Source organism: Vulpes lagopus, chromosome 20 (genome assembly GCF_018345385.1).
Source record: "Vulpes lagopus strain Blue_001 chromosome 20, ASM1834538v1, whole genome shotgun sequence".
NCBI lineage: Eukaryota > Metazoa > Chordata > Mammalia > Carnivora > Canidae > Vulpes > Vulpes lagopus.
Genome location: NC_054843.1, coordinates 12,120,349 through 12,140,554, shown reverse-complemented (window position 1 = coordinate 12,140,554; position 20,206 = coordinate 12,120,349). Strand labels below are relative to the sequence as shown.

At 50.7% G+C, this 20,206-nt stretch overlaps 1 protein-coding gene across 2 annotated transcripts in view; it reads right to left on the bottom strand.

Annotated features, from left to right (window-relative positions):
- URB1 (URB1 ribosome biogenesis homolog) overlaps positions 1-20,206 on the bottom strand; it is a 70,396-nt gene that overhangs the window by 26,303 nt on the left and 23,887 nt on the right. For both annotated transcript variants that reach the window (XM_041735093.1, XM_041735094.1), the window contains exons 11-24: positions 18,492-18,665; positions 17,703-17,832; positions 16,976-17,092; positions 15,762-15,874; positions 14,068-14,187; positions 12,538-12,654; positions 11,437-11,575; positions 10,475-10,645; positions 9,268-9,461; positions 7,116-7,355; positions 6,235-6,414; positions 3,992-4,847; positions 2,730-2,931; positions 1,841-2,027 (exon numbers count right to left, since the gene is read on the bottom strand). In XM_041735093.1, coding sequence (XP_041591027.1) covers positions 1,841-2,027; positions 2,730-2,931; positions 3,992-4,847; positions 6,235-6,414; positions 7,116-7,355; positions 9,268-9,461; positions 10,475-10,645; positions 11,437-11,575; positions 12,538-12,654; positions 14,068-14,187; positions 15,762-15,874; positions 16,976-17,092; positions 17,703-17,832; positions 18,492-18,665 — 2,940 coding nt within the window. The remainder of the gene's footprint in view (positions 1-1,840; positions 2,028-2,729; positions 2,932-3,991; positions 4,848-6,234; positions 6,415-7,115; positions 7,356-9,267; positions 9,462-10,474; positions 10,646-11,436; positions 11,576-12,537; positions 12,655-14,067; positions 14,188-15,761; positions 15,875-16,975; positions 17,093-17,702; positions 17,833-18,491; positions 18,666-20,206) is intronic.

Genomic DNA, 20,206 nt, shown 5'->3' with positions numbered 1-20,206 from the left:
AGCATGTCTACGACCACCAAAGGAGCAGGAGAAAACTCCCTGAAGTCCTGTTCTTTCCCTTGCCCACCATTTCAGAGGGCACCAGCGGCCTGCAGCACGCACAGGGCCAGCCACATATGGCTTCAACACAGGACAGCGCATCCCTGGGGGATGACCTCTGCACCACCAGCAGAGACAATGCTGATCCCATCACTGACGCAGAGAAAATCTCCAAATATGGTGCTAAGTTATATCAGAGGGGTGGGTGCTCTGGAGGGAAGGGGATCTTCTGGGATGATGACAATCTCTGATGGGAGTGTGGGCACAAGGGTCTATGCACTTGTCAACACTAAACTGTACACTTAGGAGCTTGTATGTCACACACACACACACACACACACACACACACACACACACACTGGATTTCACGTGAAAATGAGTCCTCAGTTAAAAGGGTTGGTGAGGTGGGCCGAGAGTAGGGGGCTGTGTGTGCCTGGGGACGGGGGGCACAGGGGATCTCTGTACTGTCTGCTCAGCTCTGCTGCGAACCTAAAACCACCCTGGAAACATGACATCTATGAGAGACGGGAAAAAGGAGAGAGAGAAAAGGAGCTGGGGAAGGCAAGGCAGACGGCGTGCCCGGAGCACAAATCCCTGAAGGGCACAGCCCGCCATCAGCCAGCAAGTCAGCCTGCTGGGTGAGGGGCCACACGGGAAGGCCCAGCACCCTCCTCTACACTCTGCTCTCTCTAGATCTCGGGGGTGTTCCTTGCACCCCCCACTTCTGCCACGTTTGGGCTCCTAGGAGCCTTGAATGCACAAACCTGTGACACAAGGAATTAAAGCTGAGATAGAGATTATAAAGTCTCTTAATACATCGTAAGCACGCTGCTTGATCTCTAACCTACCAATCTATTTATCACACAACTGTCACCTGGGGTTGTTCTCTTCAGGATTACTTTTTAAATTTTGGGTCCAGAGTTTAAACACAAGTCACAGACTCTGATTTTTACTGCAACTTTACATCATGCACTAAGGAGTAATTCATATGCTTCAGGATGTTATTTTTGTGAAGAATTAAAAAAAAAAAAGACACTTCAATAAAAGGGAATAATGACCAAAAATAAGAGCTGAATATTTCCAAATTTTATGACAGCTCTAGGCTAATAGCGGCAAGAAGTTCCGTGAACCCCAAACGTAAGAATCTTAAAGAAAACTATTCTAAGGCACATCATGATCACGTTGTTTTAAACAATATAAGGAAAAAAGATCCTAAGGTAGGAAAATAAAGAATGACAGATTTTTATCAAGACCAAGGCGTGCCAGAAGACACTAAAGCAACACTTTAAAATGCTACAGGAAATACAAAACCTGGATTGAAACGCTTCTCAACTCACTCTGAGTTGATCCTAAACCAGGCAAAGAAAGACTGCTAGAAAATAAAATCACAAAGAAAACAAATATCCCACCTGCACATAGATGGAAAGATTCATAATATGAAATATTAGCACATCAAATCCAACACTATGAGAAGACTAATCAAGCAGGTACATCCCAGGAACGTAAAGTTACTTTTAACGATCAAAAATTAATGAATGTAAGTCATATTAACAGACTTAAAAAAACAAAACCATAAACCATCTCGGTAGAAGTACAAAAAGCACTTGACAAAATCCAATATCCATCCTTGGAAGACGGCGGCACATGGTTTCAGGACCTGCCCCCCGCCTGCCACTTTGCCTCCCAGACACAGCCCCGCTCATCTCCCACTAGTTCTTGGAGCACATCTGTGAATTCTGGTCTGCCTAGTCTACGCTTTCCCTTAAGAGTGTAATCAGGCTCTCCACGAAAAGACACCTACCAACAGATCATTAAATCTCAGCAGCATCTGCCTCTCTTCATCCTGGGCACTGTTGTGGTCCGGCTGGCCACTACTGAAAGACACGATCAGCCATTTCACACAGGAGTCCAGCAGAGTCCTTCTCCAGGCACGCAGCTCTTGTGCCGACCCTTCCAGGACTGCAGAGACAGAGTCGGCCACACTCCAACTGTAGCAGAAGACAAGAGGCACAGAGTCAGGGCGATGGCCTAAATCCCTCCAGCTTTAGAGTAGCTCACATTACAGTGGGCCATCGGGGCAGATGCCCTGGTCCTGCCCCTCTTCAGCACCCAAGCACGGAGTCCCAGGCTGCCCTGGCTTCCCTGGCTCCAGCAGATATACCAGCATTTTTACAATTACAGGAAACAATTATTATTTAACCAGGAAACAATTATTATTTAACCAGAAACAAAAATTTGTTATCCAGACTTTGCCTAAATTAGACTGTCTCAGGGTCAGTATTACTGACACGCTGGGCCAGATTATTCTTTCAGGGGGAGGGGAGGGCAGTCCTATGCATAATAAGATATTTAGCAGCACTCCTGGCCTTTACCCTCTAGATGCCAGAAACCCCCCACCCCCCGCCACCCCATCGTGACAATATAAAACGTCAGATGTTGCCAACTGTGCCCGGGAAGGTGCAAAGCCACCCCTGGTTGAGAACTGCTGCTCTCAGGGAATCTGACCCAACCATCCACTCTTGGAGACGTGCTTGGGCTCCAGGCAGGATGGCTGGAAGACTTCTTGTAGGAAGTGCTTTCTCACCGACTGTCACCACAGCAGCACAGCAAATTCTCACCATTTTATAAAAACTAGAGGGAAAAGTGAAGTGGAAAGGGGAACGGCCACCCAGCGATCTAAGCCTTCATACCTCTTGTGCCTGCCTAGAGTCTGAAGCAAGCCGGGCAGATGGGCCATGAGGGCAGCAAGGTCCTTGGCTCTTGCAAAGGGGACCAGCTGGGCCAGGACCTCCTGATGCAGCCCAGACTCTGGGGGCCCATCCGTGCTGAGCAGCCTGGTCTGCAGCTGTCTCCAAAGGGCCTTCCTCAACACAGGAATGACAGCAGAGGACACTAGGTAGAGACGAGGAGGAGAGACAGTCACACACTGCTGTGCCGGGCCCAGCATGCACTAGCTTACAGAGCCCCTGGCTAACTTGGAGGAATCCTGACTGGCTGAGGTCACACTTGTAGCTCCTGGCCTGGGCAGGAGCACGACGGATGTCATGGAGACTGACCGAGGCAAGGCCAGTTTGTTAACCACTGACCAGCATGCCACTGGTCACCTCTTGTCAGTCAATCCTCCTGAGCCTAACGCCTTGCTCAAAGCTGGTAATGGGACTGTGAGTACCAAAACTCTGGACTCACTCGGGATTTGTGCCCCAAAGGCACAGGAACCAGGGGGGCCCGTCAGAAGATGTGCACCAGGAATCACTAGAGGGGGCGCCTGGGCGGCTCAGTGGGTGAAGTGGCCAACCACTAGTTTCGGCTCGGGTCACGATCTCAGGGTTGTGAGATAGAGCCCCACATCGGGCTCCCTACTCGGTGGGGAGTCTGCTTGAGATTCTCTATCTCTCTAAAAGAAATAAATAAAAAAATTTTTAAGACTTTTTAAAGTATCTATTGTCATTGGTGTGAAGTCATGACACACCAAGGCAAAGCGGTAAGTGAACCACCATTCACACACACGATAAAGGGGATTAAAGTAGACTTCAGGTGGTCACAAAGTGCCTCAGACCTGAAACCCTACAGGTAGAGGAAGAGGGCTGGGCCCAAGCTGCCCTGCCTCAGCGTCAATGCACCGACCCTCTTTCTGGAGGGGACAATGGGACAAGACGAAGGGCAGTCACCTCAATGCCTCCCCTGCCCCAGAGCTGACCCTTTGTCGGCCCACCCCTCCCCAGCTTCCGGTGGGGGGCTCAGGGTAGACAGGAGCATCAGGGCAGCATCTCAAACCACAGGCTGAATCCCTCCTCTTTCTCCATCTCCCGAGCTGGGTCCGTGGCTGGAGGAGAGACAGAACCTCACCACGTCGCAAACGTGGAAGGTACAGGTGTAGAAAGGGACCTGCAGATCCCACCTCCTCCGCCCCAGACTCACATGCCCAGCTGCCCAAAGCCTCCAATTTCTGTACCTCCTGCCAGGCGTGCAAAGCGGCCCTGGGTCCTGCCCTGGAGGTACACGTGGACGACGGGGAGGAAGTCATCGAGGTGCTCCTGGAGGCAGACCCCCACGCCGGGCCGCCCGCACCACAGCTCGAACCGCAGCAGGTGGGTGCAGCTCAGCCGCACGAGCAGGGTGGCCACGCTGAGCGCAGGCTGCGACCGCCGGGCCAGGCAGTCGTCGAGCAGGTCCGCCCGGACCGCGGGGGCCAGCGCGGGCTCTCTCTGCAGAGCATGGAGGAATACGGCATCCAGCTCGTCCACGGCCAACGTGGGGAGCAGAGCCCCCAGGCCTTTCACAAACTCGGAAGCCCACAGGAGCTCGTTGCTCTGCAGCTGGTCCTGGGTGCTGCCAGTCAACAGCTGGACCAGGGTCTTGCCAAGAGCGTTCAGATGTCTCTCCTTCTGGGGAGACTTTGTGGGTCGCTGGGTCACCAGCTGGGCCTCAGGCAGCCTCAGCAGGGCCAGGATGACCTCATGGAGCTGGGCGCCCTCCATGTAGGGATGCAGTCCCTGCAGGGCTTCCAGCTGCGGGAGGGTCTTTGGTGGTGACGTGGCCGGGGCCGCCCTCCTGTTTCTCAGCTCTTTCAACACGCTCTGGGTGATGGCCTCCAAGTACCTGGCCAGGAGGCCCCGCTGACCAATGCTCTGGAGGACCGGGGCGCTTGCCATCAGTAGCTGCAGGACCCCTGCGCTGAGGTGGGCTGCCAGAAGTTTCACAAGGATGGGGCTGAGGGTATGTGGAGGAAGGGCCTGTTGCTCCAGGGCCAGGTACCAGCCCTCCAGTGTGGGGTGTCTAAGGATGGCCACTAGCACCTCCTCCAGCGTCTGAAATACAGTGACAAGGCACAGAGCTCACACATGGCCCAGGGCGAGGAGGGAGTAGGATGGAGGGCAGAAAATAGCATTCCTAAGCCACTCCATCCTCAAGCCTGAGTTCTGACACCCCTCTCAGGGGTGCCCCACAGAATCCCAACCCAAGCCCAGGCCAAGCTATGACCTGACTGTAGTGCATCGCCTCCCCAGGTGACTGTGACAGCTGGATCTTGGCTTGACCAGTGCCCCACCCAGACTGACAGGTGTCGGACGAATTCAGCCTGAATGAATTTACTATACAACAAAACTGCTCTCCACCAGGGGATGGGCTACGCAGAAACATCAAAACGTGTTGAAGATCAATCATCTGGTTTCTGCTTAGCAGCCCTGCCCTCCAACATCAATCCCATTGAGGAACGTGGGTTTCTCCTGAGAACGGAGCAGCGTGATCAGTGTGGGAGAGACCCTGTGTCTGGGAATCAAGCTGCTGTGTGAGCCCACGAGCCGGAACTGAAGGTAGCACGCGGGCGGAGGCTAAGCCTTGAGCAACCCTGGGGAACTAGCTCTGCCCCAGCACCGTGTTTAAGCCATGGAGCAGAAAGCGGCCGAGCGCCCTTGCTGGATTAGAGACTAATCTGATCCAGCCGTTCTAAGCAGCTGTGCAGAACACAATTCCTAGCCAATGAAGTGACACCAGTCCCCAGGGACGGGAATACATTCTCTTCATTTACTTGTCAGGTAAGGAAAGAGGAGCCCGTCACACCTTCCAACAGAGAAGCACAATTTCCTGTCACCACCTACCAAACAGCTAACAGGTGGTCCTGCACCCATAGACACCTCCCAGAAAGTCAAGCCCGAGATCAAAGGAAGGAGGATGTCCATTAGGAGTGAGACATGAACGTGGCTGCTTCCCGAGCCCAGGAAACCAGGGAAAGTGGCAGACGGTGAGCAATGCACCCTGGCCCAAATCTACAGTGGCTTGGTGGTTCACAGCAGGGGAGGGGCTTCCGCCCAGAGCCACAAGTTCTCGGGGTGAACTGACTGGCCACCATACCCGCTGCCCAGCCTTCGTCCAACACAGACTGCAACTGCCCAAAAGGAAAGCGTCCCCGTTGTCTCTCCAGGTGCTCACATGTCCCCCGGTGTAAGAGAAACTGCTCACAGGGAGGGCAAGTGGGAGCAGAGAAACAGGTGAAGAGCTACACACCCAAATGATACCAAGCTTTTCTGTGGGTGCAGGGGTCGGGGGTGTTTCCAGTGTCTCCTCCACAGGGTTCTATGTTTATTTGCCTACAACGCACACGTCATCTTGGACCAGAAGCAGAGGGAAAGCCAGGGTCTGAGAGTGTACAGGAAAAGGCTAACAGGAAGGAGACCCATGGAAAAAGGGCAGCAGTACCTTGTCACTGGCCAGCTCCAGCGAGGCCATGGACTCCATGTCCAAAAAGAGGTCAGCCTCAGCCTGGGCAGCCTGGCATTTCTGCTGGTTCTCTGCATCCAGCTGCACACAGTGGACGACCAGGCACCTGAGGAGATCCAGGAGGAGCTGCAGGAGGGCAGGCCCTGTACTTCGGCCCAGCTGTGAGGACAAGAGGCCAGGGAAGGGCTCACAGTCACAACGGTCACCACCGACTCCCTCTGTGCCCAAAAGCTGCCATGTTACCAGAAATAAGGACTGAGGAGGCACGCTAGAGTGGCAACTCCTTATAAAACACCAATAACCTCAAAATCCTTTCTCCGTATGGTGTGTGCCCTAAATCTTGATGAAGTGTGGTTTACCTTGACCAAGATGAGGGAAACCCAAACTAACATGCTATAAACCACACCGGGAATGGAAAGCCCACCAAGGAACTCTACTAAATTCAAACTTAGGAAAGACAGTGGGTCTGGCAGTGCACTGATCCAGTCTGCTGTTGGAAGGGCCCTGCCTGATAGCTGCCCCAGCAACACGGTTGGCCATGCTGCCTCCAAGCGAGGCCCGCAGGAAATGAGTGCTAAAGTCACCTGCGCACATCTGTTCCAGGGAGGAGAAGCAGCCCGGCAGAGTGGGGCAGGGAGTGAACTAGCAGCCTGGGCTCCCTGTGTGTGTGTTGGGGGGAGGGCGGGCAGAGTGGGTGCCCTGCAGGTGTTACATCACCAAGTCCCTTCATGTGCAACAGGGTGACGAGACTCCAGGATTCTATCATCATGCAGTCTGGGCCCGACTCAGAGGGGGCCACCCTGGGGGCAGAGTGGTGAAAACATGTGGGGGCGGCAGGGTGAGTCAGGAGTGGTACGGACCTGGCCAAAGCTCTCCACAGTGCTCCTGACATAGAGCAGCAGGTGTTTCGCCGAGCGCAGGACCTGGTGCATCGGGATGTGCTGGAGGGCCGCCCGCAGCTGTGTTTGAACCTGCTCGTCCAGGAGTGAGCCTTCGCTCTCGTAGGCTGTCTGCAGCAGGGTGGCGAAGGAGGTGGCGGGAGGGCCCTGGGGACCAAGGTTGCCTGGTGTCTGAAGGGGCTTGGGGAGGCCGAGAAAGCCCTGAGAGGAGGAAAGACAAACAACCACAGGTGAGAACCACAGTCTGCAAAGACAGGTACAGGGGGATATTCATGACAAAGGAACAGTTCACTGTCTCATTCTATTACTAAAAAATATGTGACCACATGGCGGTTTACTTAAATAAATTAAGCCCTAATGTTTTCAGTTACACGGACATTCCTAGAGGCCATCAGCACAGCAGTGGACCAGGGAGATGTCCACACACGCTGGGGAACAGACGCTGCGACTGGAGCTGCGTGGGACAGACACTTCACTCAGAAGAGTCGCTGGGCAGCCAAGCATCTGACTTTCGATTTTGGCTCAGGTCACGGTCTCAGGGTCTGGGGATTGAGCCCTACAGCAGGCTCTATGCTCAGCCGGGGGTCTGCTTCTCCCTCCACTCCTCCCCCCACTTGTGCTTGTTCTCTCTCTCTTTCAAATAAATAGAATCTTTGAAAAAAAAAAAAAAAGAGGATTCATCACTGGAAACTGGGAGATTGCAGCCGGGACAGAGCCAGCTTGCTAAGCTGCATGGCCTCCAAAGGCCTCCCCCGGGAGCCTCGCTCAGAGAACCTTGTTGGGAGGCTAACAAGACAGTGGACAGAATGAAGACAAATTTCTGGAATTCCACCTCAAACCGAAGTTGCTTACTTCTACAACAATCTCCATGCTGCCTTCTCTAATGACCCCACATGCCTTTCATTACTTTAACTCCAAACACTCCCAAGGCCAAGGAAACGAGGCTGCACGTGTCTGGAAAGGCAGCAGGGCTCTGGGTGGGGTCCCTGGACCAGCAGCAGCGCTGCATGGGCACCGCCCGGAGAGGCCAAACCCCAGAGCCTGGGGTAGAGGTACTGAACCGAACCCACTGAGCGTGGGGCCCAGAGACTGTGGGTGGTACTCCTTGGAGGGTGAGAAGCACTGCTGGGACCTACTCAACAAAGTGGATACCTGCCTTCCAGCACCCATGCGGTGCAGCCCTGAACTGTGACGCTTCCTCTGGGCTCTGAAAGACCACCACCAAGTCTGAACCACAGGCTAGCCAGCAGAGGAAGGTGGCAGTGGCCGGGAAGGGTGTGGATGCTGGAGCCCACAGCCTAGGTGGGATCCAGACCCCCCACTTCCACTGCTGCCTAGTGCTGGAACCACGCTGTGCCTCAGTTTCCTCATGTGTGTAATGAACCCAGAAAGTCCTGACCACCTTCTCGGAGTTGCTGTGAGGACTGACTTAAAATACACATAGTATCCTCAGCACCACCGTAAGCAACAGCTACAGGTATCACAAGACAGAGGCCCCGAGCCACCTGCTTTTTCAAGAACAGCTAAAATCCAATGCATACACAAAACACACACCACAAAGTTAATTTCTTCGCCCCTGCCCCCTAACATTTGTAAATTCTCTGCACTGGGGCCAGACCTGCAGCACCCCATTAGAAGGATATAGTCCCCACCTAAAGAGAATTCTTTGTTTCACTTTCCCAGTCTTCCTAGAATGGAGACTGCTTAGGCCCAGTAGGGCCTGGTCTGACAGCTGAGCCGTATTGCCAGGTGCAAGCTAAGGCCCGCTGAAGAAGGCCAGAACTGGGTATGCCAGATGATCTGACAAGGAGAAGAGGCAACTTCCTCCCTCCCTGAAGCTGGCACCTGATGAGGCAACCATCCTGTCAGCAGGAAATTCAATTCCACTGCATCACCGAACCATCCACGCTCCATCCTATCAGCTGAGCAGCAGTGACACCACTAAGCTCCTTCTCTTGTGCAGGGAAATCAGAAGGTTAACACGTTTCTTCCTGGAAACCGAGGAGCTGTAAAGCTACAGAGCTGGGGCACAGGCAGAGTGACCCACTGAAGACACCTCGGGATTTTCTAGGGAAAGGCCTGGTTTCCCAGGAGCAGTGATGCCGCAGCTCACCGAGGCCTCTCGGGCTGGCTCTGGGATCCAGCGGCTGTAGTATCTGTGGAACCGGGCCAGCTGGTGGCAGCAAGGTGGGAATGGAGGCTCCAACTTGTCGTAAGCCTGAAGCAGCAGACACAGAGCCAGAGGGTCTCTCTGGGTATGGAGGAGATCTGTCAGCACGGCTGTCAGATAGACCACGATGTTCTCTCCTGCAAGGGAATGAGATGCACGAGGGCAGCCTGCTGGGACCACCCATCAATAACACGAACTCCCATACACATTCCACACTCAGCAAAATGCATGCCAATTCCACAAGGGGTTAGGTAAACACACTGGAAGGCAGGTGTGATCACTGCAGAGCTCACCCAGGTTCTGTTTCATTAAATGTGTGACACACAGTCAGGCTTCAGGTCTTGATGCCAGGAAGTGGGGATCCAGGCACAGAAGAAGTGATACAAAAACTACCTGGGGCTGAGACTTGCTTGGTGTCCACCAAACCATCTCTTGTTCCTAGCCCATGGGCCGCCCCTGTGGTTAGCCTGGGACCAAGTGACTGATTTTTTAGCCACATCTAGGCAAGGCTAGAACAGCCTCTGCTCAACTATCTGCTCTCTCTTCCTCTTCCAGAGTGACCCTGGAAGGCATACATTGAAATGGCACAGCTACAAGGTGCCAGGATCCCTGAGCTGCCTCCTGGCAGGCAATCACCCAAGACAGCAACGTGACCTGCACTGGACTACAACAGAGTCTAGAAAGACACCTTTACTCATTAAACCACTACAAGTTGGGGCTTACTTGTTATTGCAGCAAAGCCTAAGCAAACCTGACTAATCACACCATTGTCATCTATGAGTACTTGCTTGGTTCTAGGTTCTGGCAACTCCCAGGAAGTATGAAGGACTCACACTTTAGCACTGTGATAGCAAGAATAAACATCGAGGACAAACCATCAATGTTCTAGCAGGGGTCTGCACAGCCACACAAATGCGTTACTATGGACTTATCCCTCAAAGGACCAATTTCCCCGAAGTCCAGCTAACGTCTAGATTCTTATCTGTACATGCTTAACTCTAAAGGCCAGGTAGCTATCAAGGTGGTGGGTCTGAACCTTGTTGCCTTGGATTTTCAACAATTATTTTCAGAGGCCCTGGAATCACACCTCCTACCCCACGGAGACCCAGCTGGATGGTGCACCCAGAAGATCTTGACGACAGATGGGTACCTGTTTCACTTTCCGTCCCAAGGAGCAACTTATTTCTGGCTTCTAGGGCTGCAGGAACCACTGCACTGAATGGGAACGTGAGCAGGATCATGTCTTCATTCAGGAGGAATCCAATTTCCTCATCCAAGCCTTCGCTGCCCTCCACCAGGACATCCACCATGTCAAGAACATCTGAAGACAGAAAGGGGACAGTCAACCTGAGGCAAGAGCCACCAAAGGACCCTAGTGCAAAGAGCTCCACAGGAAGGCATAAGAGAATGTTTGGTAAAAGAGAAAACATAAAAGCTAAACCTCTCTGGGGAAAAAGACTTAATATGAAGCTTGTTCTCAACAGATGAGGACATCAGCTATCACATCTTAAGATCCTTGCCAAAATGCAGGATATCCAGCTTAGGTGATAAGAGATTGAAGTTTCCTCAAGTGACACCAAGAAGTCTGAAAATCTCAACCTGGATATCAAGGCAAGTGAGTCGGAATCTGAGAGGCAAGAAAGCATAAGGGTTTTGAAGCACAGACCAGAGCCAGTGTCTGGATTCAAATCCTGACTTTCCTATGGACTAGCTATGTAAATTTGCTCTAATTACCTAAACTTTCTGTGCCTCAGCTGCCTTATCACTGTATAATATGACGATGAGGACTCCTGCCACAAGGGTGGTTCACAAGGTTGCAGGAGATAGATTTAGGAAGAGTTGCCATCAGCACCTGGCACAGAAGAAACACTGCACAAATAAAAATAGCTCAGCACATAGATTCTGTACATACTCCCTGTTATTATGAGCAAGTAAGGCAATTTTCACTTCCAGAGTAGGCTGATCTTTTGACTAAAAGGAACAGACGTCTGAACTCTGCATAAGACATTAATTCTCATTTTCAGTGTTCATTTTTCTCATTTTCATCACTGATACACCACGGTGGCTCCATCCTCAGGAGCCTGAGGAGCACAAAGAGGCAATGACACCTACCGTCAATGTGAGAGATGGGAATGCTGACATCATCAGCATCCTGCTTCGTCCCAGTGGCCTGCAGTGTGCTGGCTTCCTGGACAAAGTCGGATGCTTTGTCTGTGTATAAATAGGGATTCGCCACCAACGTCAGTAAAACCTGGGCATTTAGATGGTCATAACGTCAGTAAAACATTTGATGGTCACAAATGAAATGAAAATATGCCCAAAAATGTCACTGGTAACATTAAGGGAAGAGCTGGGGCACCTGGATGGTATAGTCAGTTAAACATCTGCCTTTGGTTTCAACTCAGGTCATGATCTCAGAGTCCTGAGATTAAGTCCTGTGTTAGGCTCTGCACTCAGCGTGGAGTGTGCTTCAGATTTTTTCTCCCTCTCCCCCCGCATCTACACACACACACACACACACACACACACACACACACAGACATGCACGCACATGCATGCGCGCATACTCTCTCAATTAAATAAATCTTTAAAAAAAAGTAAAAAGGGAAGAGCTAAAATGTTAGCAGTCTTCAGTAAGAACAATAATTCTTCTACAGTTTTTTTTAAACTTTTGTTACAGAATATACGTATTTATCTATTTGAAGATCTTATTTATTTATTTATTTATTTACTTACTTATTTATTTATTTGAGAGACCTAGTATGAGCAGGAGGTGGGGGGAGCAGAGGGAGAGGGAAAAAGCAGACTCCCTGCTGAGCAAGGAGCCTGTTGCAGGGCTCGAGCCAGGGACTCCAAGATTGTGACCTGAACCGAAGGCAGACGCTTATCTGACTGAACCACCCAGGTGTCCCTTATAGAATTAAAAAAAAAAATTTCCTTTAAGTATAAACCATTGCTTTTAATATTGCTCTAAGCATATCACTATCTTCATTATGCAAAAACAAATCCCCAAAAGGAAATTAGTCAACGGTAATATATTCCCATTTTACAGATTCTCAAACTAAATAGATTCTGACATCTCAGCAGGAATTAGAAAGTAAATCAGAAAACAGTGGGCTTTTGGCACTGGTGCTTCAAAAATGTCTTCATTTAACTGAAGGCCACTTGGCATATTTAGGAATATGCTCCTTTATGCTGAAAATACATGCTTACGCGTTCCAAAAACTGAATCACAGTTTCTTGTTTCTCTTCCACAGTGTCATCTAAGTGCTCCAGCCACAGCTCCAGCTCCTTCCATGTGTGTTCGAACACACCCGTGTCCCGCAGAATCTGTCAGGAAGCAGACGCGGAGGGGCAGGGGTAGGGTGGGGTCAGAGCCTCATCTGCAGTTCTATTCCAAAAGCCACTCTTTCAAAACAACACTCCCAAGGTTGACGGAAACAAGGAAAAGTGATCATTCTGCGCTCCACCAAAGATCACATGATGCCTGGCTTTGCTACTTCCTATTCCTTTCTTTCAACTCCTAAATGATAAATAGAAAAAAAAAAAACAAAACCCCAGCTGCTACTCAGGAGTCTGGTTTTTATATCTGGATCTTTCCAAAGACCCCAGGTAAACATGTATGACCCGGCCCCTCACAGCAACCAGCCATCAGCTTGCGTGAAATTCTCCAAGATGACACACCACTGTCATGTCGTGTCACGTCCGTGCGGCCCCTCAAGCCTCAAACCCAGGACCAGCATTCCAAAGAGAAAAGAATGTGTTAACAGACAGGACCTTGGACCACAGTGATTAAATGACGTCCCCAGATGGCCTGATGCCATGGACTCAGAGTCTGAGCAGCCCCACTGCATGAGCCCTGCGGCAGAGTGCACCAAAAGGAGACCCAGCTGTGCCAACACCACCCACGTGCAGTCAGCGATCACGAAATTAGGCCAGGGTCAAGTACAGGCCTATAGGGAAACGGCAACTTGTTGAGATCAAGACCCCGATGTTCACATTCGTCAAACAGTTCAGGCAAGAAGGTTGTAGGGTAGCAAGATTATTAGCCCCTCAAAGAAAGGTAAAATCTCTGCACCCTAAAAACAATGCACGTGAATTCTGTAGCACCCCTGAGACATTTGCTGTGTGACAGAAATGAGGAATTAGATTTCCTCTGGCTACATCAACTAAGTACCGAGTGTAAGAAAGAGAGGTTCATGGTACAACTCCCCTTCTCCGCCACTGACTTTGACACCTTACTGTGGGTGATGGAGGAGGTCAGGAAGGCTGAGGTCCAGAGAAGGCTGAGTCTGGACACATGGGAAGAGGGATGGTCTATGCAAATAGTTCCCTGAAGGGCCGGAAATACATTTATTGAGCCTACAATGTACGAGGAGTGACTACTATGTGATCACAAGTACTCTCCTCTGCAATCCTTTCGGTTTATCATTCCCATTCACCATGGGAAAATGAAGTTCAGAGAGCTTGAGTAATTTGCCCCATGCCACCCAGGAAGGAGTAGAACCAGGACTCAAATCTGGAAACAGGACCTCAAAGCCCATGTTTTCACTTCACTGTGCTGCCTCTCAGGAATGTGGCTGAGTTTAGATGTCACAAATTAAAGCTGCCATAAAACCTCCTACTTTTAGGTTTACAGAAGTCTTGATACACCTTTAATTCTTAACAACTGTTTACTAAGCACCTACTGTAACAAAGAGTAAAAAAGCTTCTCTGAATCAGGAACCAGCAGAAAATGCTCACCTTTATGATCAGCAGCTTGGTCGATGACTTGAGCTGTAGATGGTTACTGGTCACAAACATTTTCATTAGTAAGTAAAATACAGATCGTTCTCCTCCAATAATTTCTGCATCTGGGCCTTCCTGGAATTTGAAGAGCAGCACGTTATAAACATTACAGAGGCCACTATATGCTGAGCAAACAGGTACCGCACGCCCAGTATGCTTCCAGGCCTCTTATCTCTTCTCATTTTACCTGTGACCTGGCAAGACTGCTGGGATTTTAGACATGAGGAGCTTCAGAATCTCAACCAAACCCCAAACAGCAGTTGGGGAACTAAGCTGGCTGCATTTCAGCAAGATGCTGGTCCTGATAGAATCGACCCCTTATGAGTAATTTAGCCTCTCACAAAGGCCTCTGAGTTTCAAATGCACATCTCAGAGAAGTACATGGAGCTCCAGATCGTCGGTCCAAATGCCAATAAGACTGTGTTTGGCTGGAGTGTCCCTGCAGCCCCTGGCAATGACGATGACCCTGAACATAAGAGCTGGTGTTCATGAAGCCCAGCAGACTTTACGTTAAAGCAGAAGGTGGGGCACAGAATATAAATTAATATTTGAATACTGGTTCTTGCAAAGAGGCCTCTCCCTCTGTTCACTTTTTCAATCATCAGGATCCCACTGGCCCTATTCAGCTGGGGTGAAAAACTCAATGATGCCCCTGGCTGGTCATCCCTCTGGAGTCGGCTGTGACCTCACGGTGGGATGAAGAGGTTGAGAGCAGGCTGTGGCCACACTGTCCGTGGCCAATTCTGGATCCTCCAGCTAGGGCTGGCACCTTGCACAGGTGTCCTAACCACTCTGTGCCCCGGCTGCCTCATCAGTAAGTAGCAGTAAAGGTGCAGATGCATGGAGCACGCATGTCAATCCTCAATTGTGATGCAGGTGAGGATCCAGCAACCCCCCCCAACCCCACCGCATTGGCATGCCTTTCCGGAACTACGACATGTGAAAACGCCCACAAACGTTTCCACACGATTGGTTCTGTAAGATTTTAAATAAGATCCAAGTCACTAAAAAAACAGTCATCTGAGCTACTGAGAAACACACTTTGACAATGCTTAATTTTGCCTGGTCACTTTTTCTTTGAATAGAAGTGACACGGCATCCCATGCTTAAGTACACAAGTGAGGATGTGCTACATCTGGAGTTCCCTTTGATTCAACATCATATTCTCCAGAATGTTCTAGAAGATGCTATTAAAGGCAGAAAAAAATGCCAGCAAGTTTTACAGATTTTTCCACCAGCCAGTATCCTCTCCGGCTTGGTATCTACTCCGATCTGTCTTAAGTTCTTCTAGAATAAAGGACAAAGGAAAAATAACGTATTTTATTTCCAGAAAGGTTTTAAAATGACAAGCAAGATGTAAAATGTCGAGATAAAAAAAAGAAACAACCCAAAACTCCCAGCACCCAGCAATGATATCGTTTCAGTTAAGGACACATGAAAACATCTTATTTTGCAAAAGCGGAGAGACTCACAGCCCTCCTGGTTCATGACGCAGGCCCTGGCCTCAGCCCTAGAAGCATCTGAAAGGGGAACTGCAAATGTCTTCTCTGTAACTATCAGGTTCTGATCCACTTACAAATTTCCAGGCCAAAAAACCAACATGCCCAAGAGTGAGTTACCAGAACGCGGGAGAGCTCTTTGCTTCCTACCTGTGCTTTTAACCACAAAAACTTGCTGGCGGGCAGCTCCAGGGCCACCTTGAGAATGTGGTGCTGCAGAATGGGAGGCACCTCCTCGCGGAGGCCCTGCTCTGAGATGACGCCTGTGGGCAGGAAAAGAGGGAAAGAGACAGAAGTCAGGTGGATGAAGGTGCCCAGCAACTGCAGCCCCTGGCCGAGGGGACCTCCCATTTGCAGAAGAAGGGGGAATATGGGGCTCTGTCCTGCCCTATCCTGGGCCCACTCTTCTGCCTAGACACAACTCCCCTGACACATCATCCCACCCTGTGGTCTGTCCCAAATCTTCAGTAAAAAGCCCCAACCGTACCCACCCAAAGCAGCCCCTTGGCCCACACCGACCTCTCCCTACAGCCTGAAGCCTGGCAACTCATGCTGCCCCCCTGGGTGTGGTCTCTCACTGATGTTATCCCGGGTGGGAGGCATTAGCCTTACTCCCCATACTGCAGGCATTTCGTGAGTACACTGTGGCCACCGGAGCCCAGGACTAGGTCCTCATCCTCTGGCCTGAGTTCGGATTTCTCTTTGCTTGAGAACAACATGGTATTAAATGGTAAATGGCCACATTCTGGTAAATTTTGTATTCTTACAGCAAAGAGGACCTTTCACCTTCCAACAATTAAAAAAATAATTATAGGTTTTCATTAGGGTTATTCCAATAGCTTATATAAATCCCAGGAATGGCATTTCTGCAAGTTTTCTTCTGTAGGCCCATTTATAAAGCAGATTTTATTAGACAAAGTTTCCACCAAAGAAACGTGACCAGACAGGCATAATGTTACCTTTACAAGATATGGTTTGAACCTGTCTCACTGGGTAAAATATGAGTAAACTTTGTCAGAAGTATCTGCATGAATGGGACATCCCTTCGAAGTGGCTCTAACTTCTGCATCCCTGCGCCTCTGAAAAGAGGCTTTCATGTCACATGATCTGTCACTCATCCCCAGGAGACAACTCAGGCTGCCTGGCTTCTCTTCTCTGTCTGTGGCTGCTAAGGGTTCCCTGATCTTTACTTTAAAAAGCCTGGCTATTTAAAAAACTATGAGTCCAAATGCAAATAACCAGGCCGATGGATCACACTTGCCAGTGAAATGGCCCGCCAGCCCTCCCAGCCCCCAGCTCCAGGGGCTCTTTCATCCCTGCTGGCAGAAACAGCAGAGGGCCACCTGCAGGCTCCTGAGACGCACCTTTCAGGAGCTTGCTGAAGTCAAAGTTGTACTGCGTGACCACGTGTGGGACCACCTTTTGGTATAGGCATATGACCTGGAGCAGAACGGCTTTCAGAAGAATGGTTTCAGCATCATCTGAACCAAGAAAAAACACCTTAAATTAGAAAGCACACTCGTTCTTTGCCTTTAATCAGCAGTCAGGAAGCAGCCAAGCCGTCTGTGACCCACTACAGTCAGCAACACGCTGAACACAGAGGCTACAGATAGATCCCTATGACATCAACGTGGTAAAGGTCAAGACTGTCCAAACGGATTGGGTTTAAATCCCCATTTGTTGCTGTGACCTGAGACATGTTAAAGTTACCCTGTCTACTTGAGCATCCTCATCTGAACAATGAGGACATAGCACTGCCCACCCCCGCAGGACCACCATATGGATTAAATAGCACCCAGGCAGAAGGTACAAGGCCCACTGCCTGGCAGGCCAACAGCAAGGTCTGAGTCAATGTATCTCATTACTGGGGGGACTGGTTACCCCACCTCTACCCACACAGCAAAAGAGAGGGCCATGGAAAGTCCAGAGCACATGGTACCCATCATTCAAGTCTTTAGAGGGGTCATAGTACTTGCATAAAGCCTGCACACATTTCCAACAGATACTCTGAAAGCCCCTCTAGACAGGAGGTGTCCCCAGCTGCCTTTGCCCCCTCTGTCCACACACAACAGAGCCCCGCGCAGCCCTCACCTCGTTCGGGAGCCGCACAGGTGGCAGGAGTCCAGTGGTCCCTCTTCTTTCCTTTCTCATCATCCTGTTTTGTGTCCTGCTTTCGAAGGGACTGCCAGACCCACACAATGGTGTTGAGGTCTGGCAAAATCTAAAAGGGAAAACAAACAAAAACCCCAGTCACACTAAACAAGGGAGAGAAACAAATGAAATGAACCTACGAAGAAGAAACAACAATGAAGAGAAGATAATGAGCACATGTGGGTGTGTGTTAAGTGTGTGTAAGACACGGGATGTGGAGGGACAAGAGGCCCATGCCCCTCCCCGCCCCCCACGACTTCTGCTCTGTGCTGATTCTCACAATTGCAGACAGCATGGACTTGGTGACCAAACAAGCCCTGAAAATTACAACAAATTGCCTGATGACTCATTCCCCTGCAAGACACTGGGAACAAAGAAAGCTGACCCCTGAGTGGCTGGAGGTCTTGCCCAGCATGACCCCATCTACGATGATTGCCCTTCCCTACTTATCAGAAGGGTCCACAGGGAAGAGAGTGCAGGAGGGACCTCCCAAGTCACCCCCTCACTCTGCCCCCCCCTACAGTGTGGATGCGGTGACTGGGGAGGGAGAAACGATGAGCTCCCGAAGGGACTGAGGTCCCATGGAGCATCCCAACCCCTCCACAGCACTTCATTCTGCACCCAGCCTGTCCTGGGACTGCCTCTCATCTCGGTGTACTGGCCTGTGACAGCTGGGAGGAATGCCCCAGAACCTCATCTGGAATGGCCAAAGCTGGTTCCCATGCCTACCTTGCTCAGAGCTTCTCTGAAGAGCTGCACAAACTCTCCCATCACTGTGGCCGTGTACACGCCTGATCCTTGCCACATCTCTTTATTCAGGCAGTGGTCAATAGTTTTCAATGCTCTTTTCAAAATGACAGAAATAAGGGATAAAGCTGTGTGTTTCACTGACTTGCTGTCCAACTGGAAAGAAAAAGAGGTAAATCCACAAGTCTGTAGGCTGCACGGTGGACACAGACCTCCCAAGTCCTGGGTCTGGCTGGCTCTTGCCTCTCTTGGGGGGAAGCAGCAGCCTGGGGACCCTAACCTCTTGACCTCCTGCAGAGCTGACCTCAGCAGTGGCAATACAAAGAAGAGTCTAATAGTTATTTTTAATTGTTTCATTGTCTGTGTTTGGTCAGTCTTTCTCTGACAGCCACTGAGCTCCTATGGATTATCCCCATCAAGAACAGCCACGATCTCACCAGAACCCCACCCTGGAAAAGCATGTAATGTCGTCGAGTGCACAGGTGACAAAAAAAGGCACCACACACTGAGTATGAAAAACCACCTCCAGGCTTGGTAAGCGTGCAGCCCCTCAGTACAGGCCTCCAACAACCAGACTCTACCTGGGTTCAGAATGACAGCCAGGAGAGTGTTCCAAATCCTCAGTTGCTGCAGAGATGGAATAAATAGCTCAAGAACCTGAGCTATGACCAAAATGAGGGTACATCCTGGGAGACCCGGGCTCAGGCCTAGCCCTCACCAAGTCCATCGGGCCCAGGTGCATTCAAGGTATGGTGCAGCCCCGGGCTAACTGGATGGGCCATGAAGACTGGCAGGCAGGCAGGCACACACAAAGTGGCTTTCTGATGGGCTTCCAGTTTAGCAAGCATGACACCACATTTTCCTAGCATTCCAATTAGCTAGGGGTTCATTTCGTACGGATGCTGGACATGAAAGTAGCGCTACATGAAATGCCCTAAGCCAGCAGTGACTCCCTCTCCATAATCGTTTCAAAGGCAGGGCCCGAACAAGTGTTCGTGGGCACACACTGCCTCCCAACACCTCATTTCCAGTTTCTAAAATGGGCTCTTTTGTGATTCTAAAATCAGAAATTAGACTAGTAAAAACTTTCAGATGACACTGTAAAGAAAAGAAAAACGTAAAACATACACACATGTGCACAGAGAGTCCACAGCCTTAGCAGCCACCCCCAGACACACTCCCGAGTCGCCGGTCTCACTGTCACAGTCAGGAAGGGCCCACTCAGGATGAGGCCCACCCAGGGGACACCCCCTCCCATCAAGGGCACTACCCCCTGTCCTGAAACGACACTGGGAGAGGGAAGGGGTGGCTTTCCATCCCAGATCACCTGCCAGAACTGCTCCCTGGGGGCACCAACACAGCCGCTGTGGACATGGTCTTCCACCCACAAACGGCAGCTCCGACATAGGCCTTTCAGTTCTGTTTCCTCAAAAGCCCCTTGAGATAAAACAGTCTGTGCCTCTCATCAGACTAATGAGCAAGCGAGCTGGGTCCTAATTTTGGTTATTGTGATTTGGCAACCTGAACAAATGGCCTTTCTGCCCAGCCCCACACCGGCTTCCCCCTGCTCCTTGCCCACTGCCCACTCTTGGCACAGAACCTGGACAGGTACCAGAGATGTGAAGCCCCACTGCACAACCAAAGGACTCCTCAACCACTCTGTGCTGACTGCCCCATCATCGCTGGGACCACCTCAT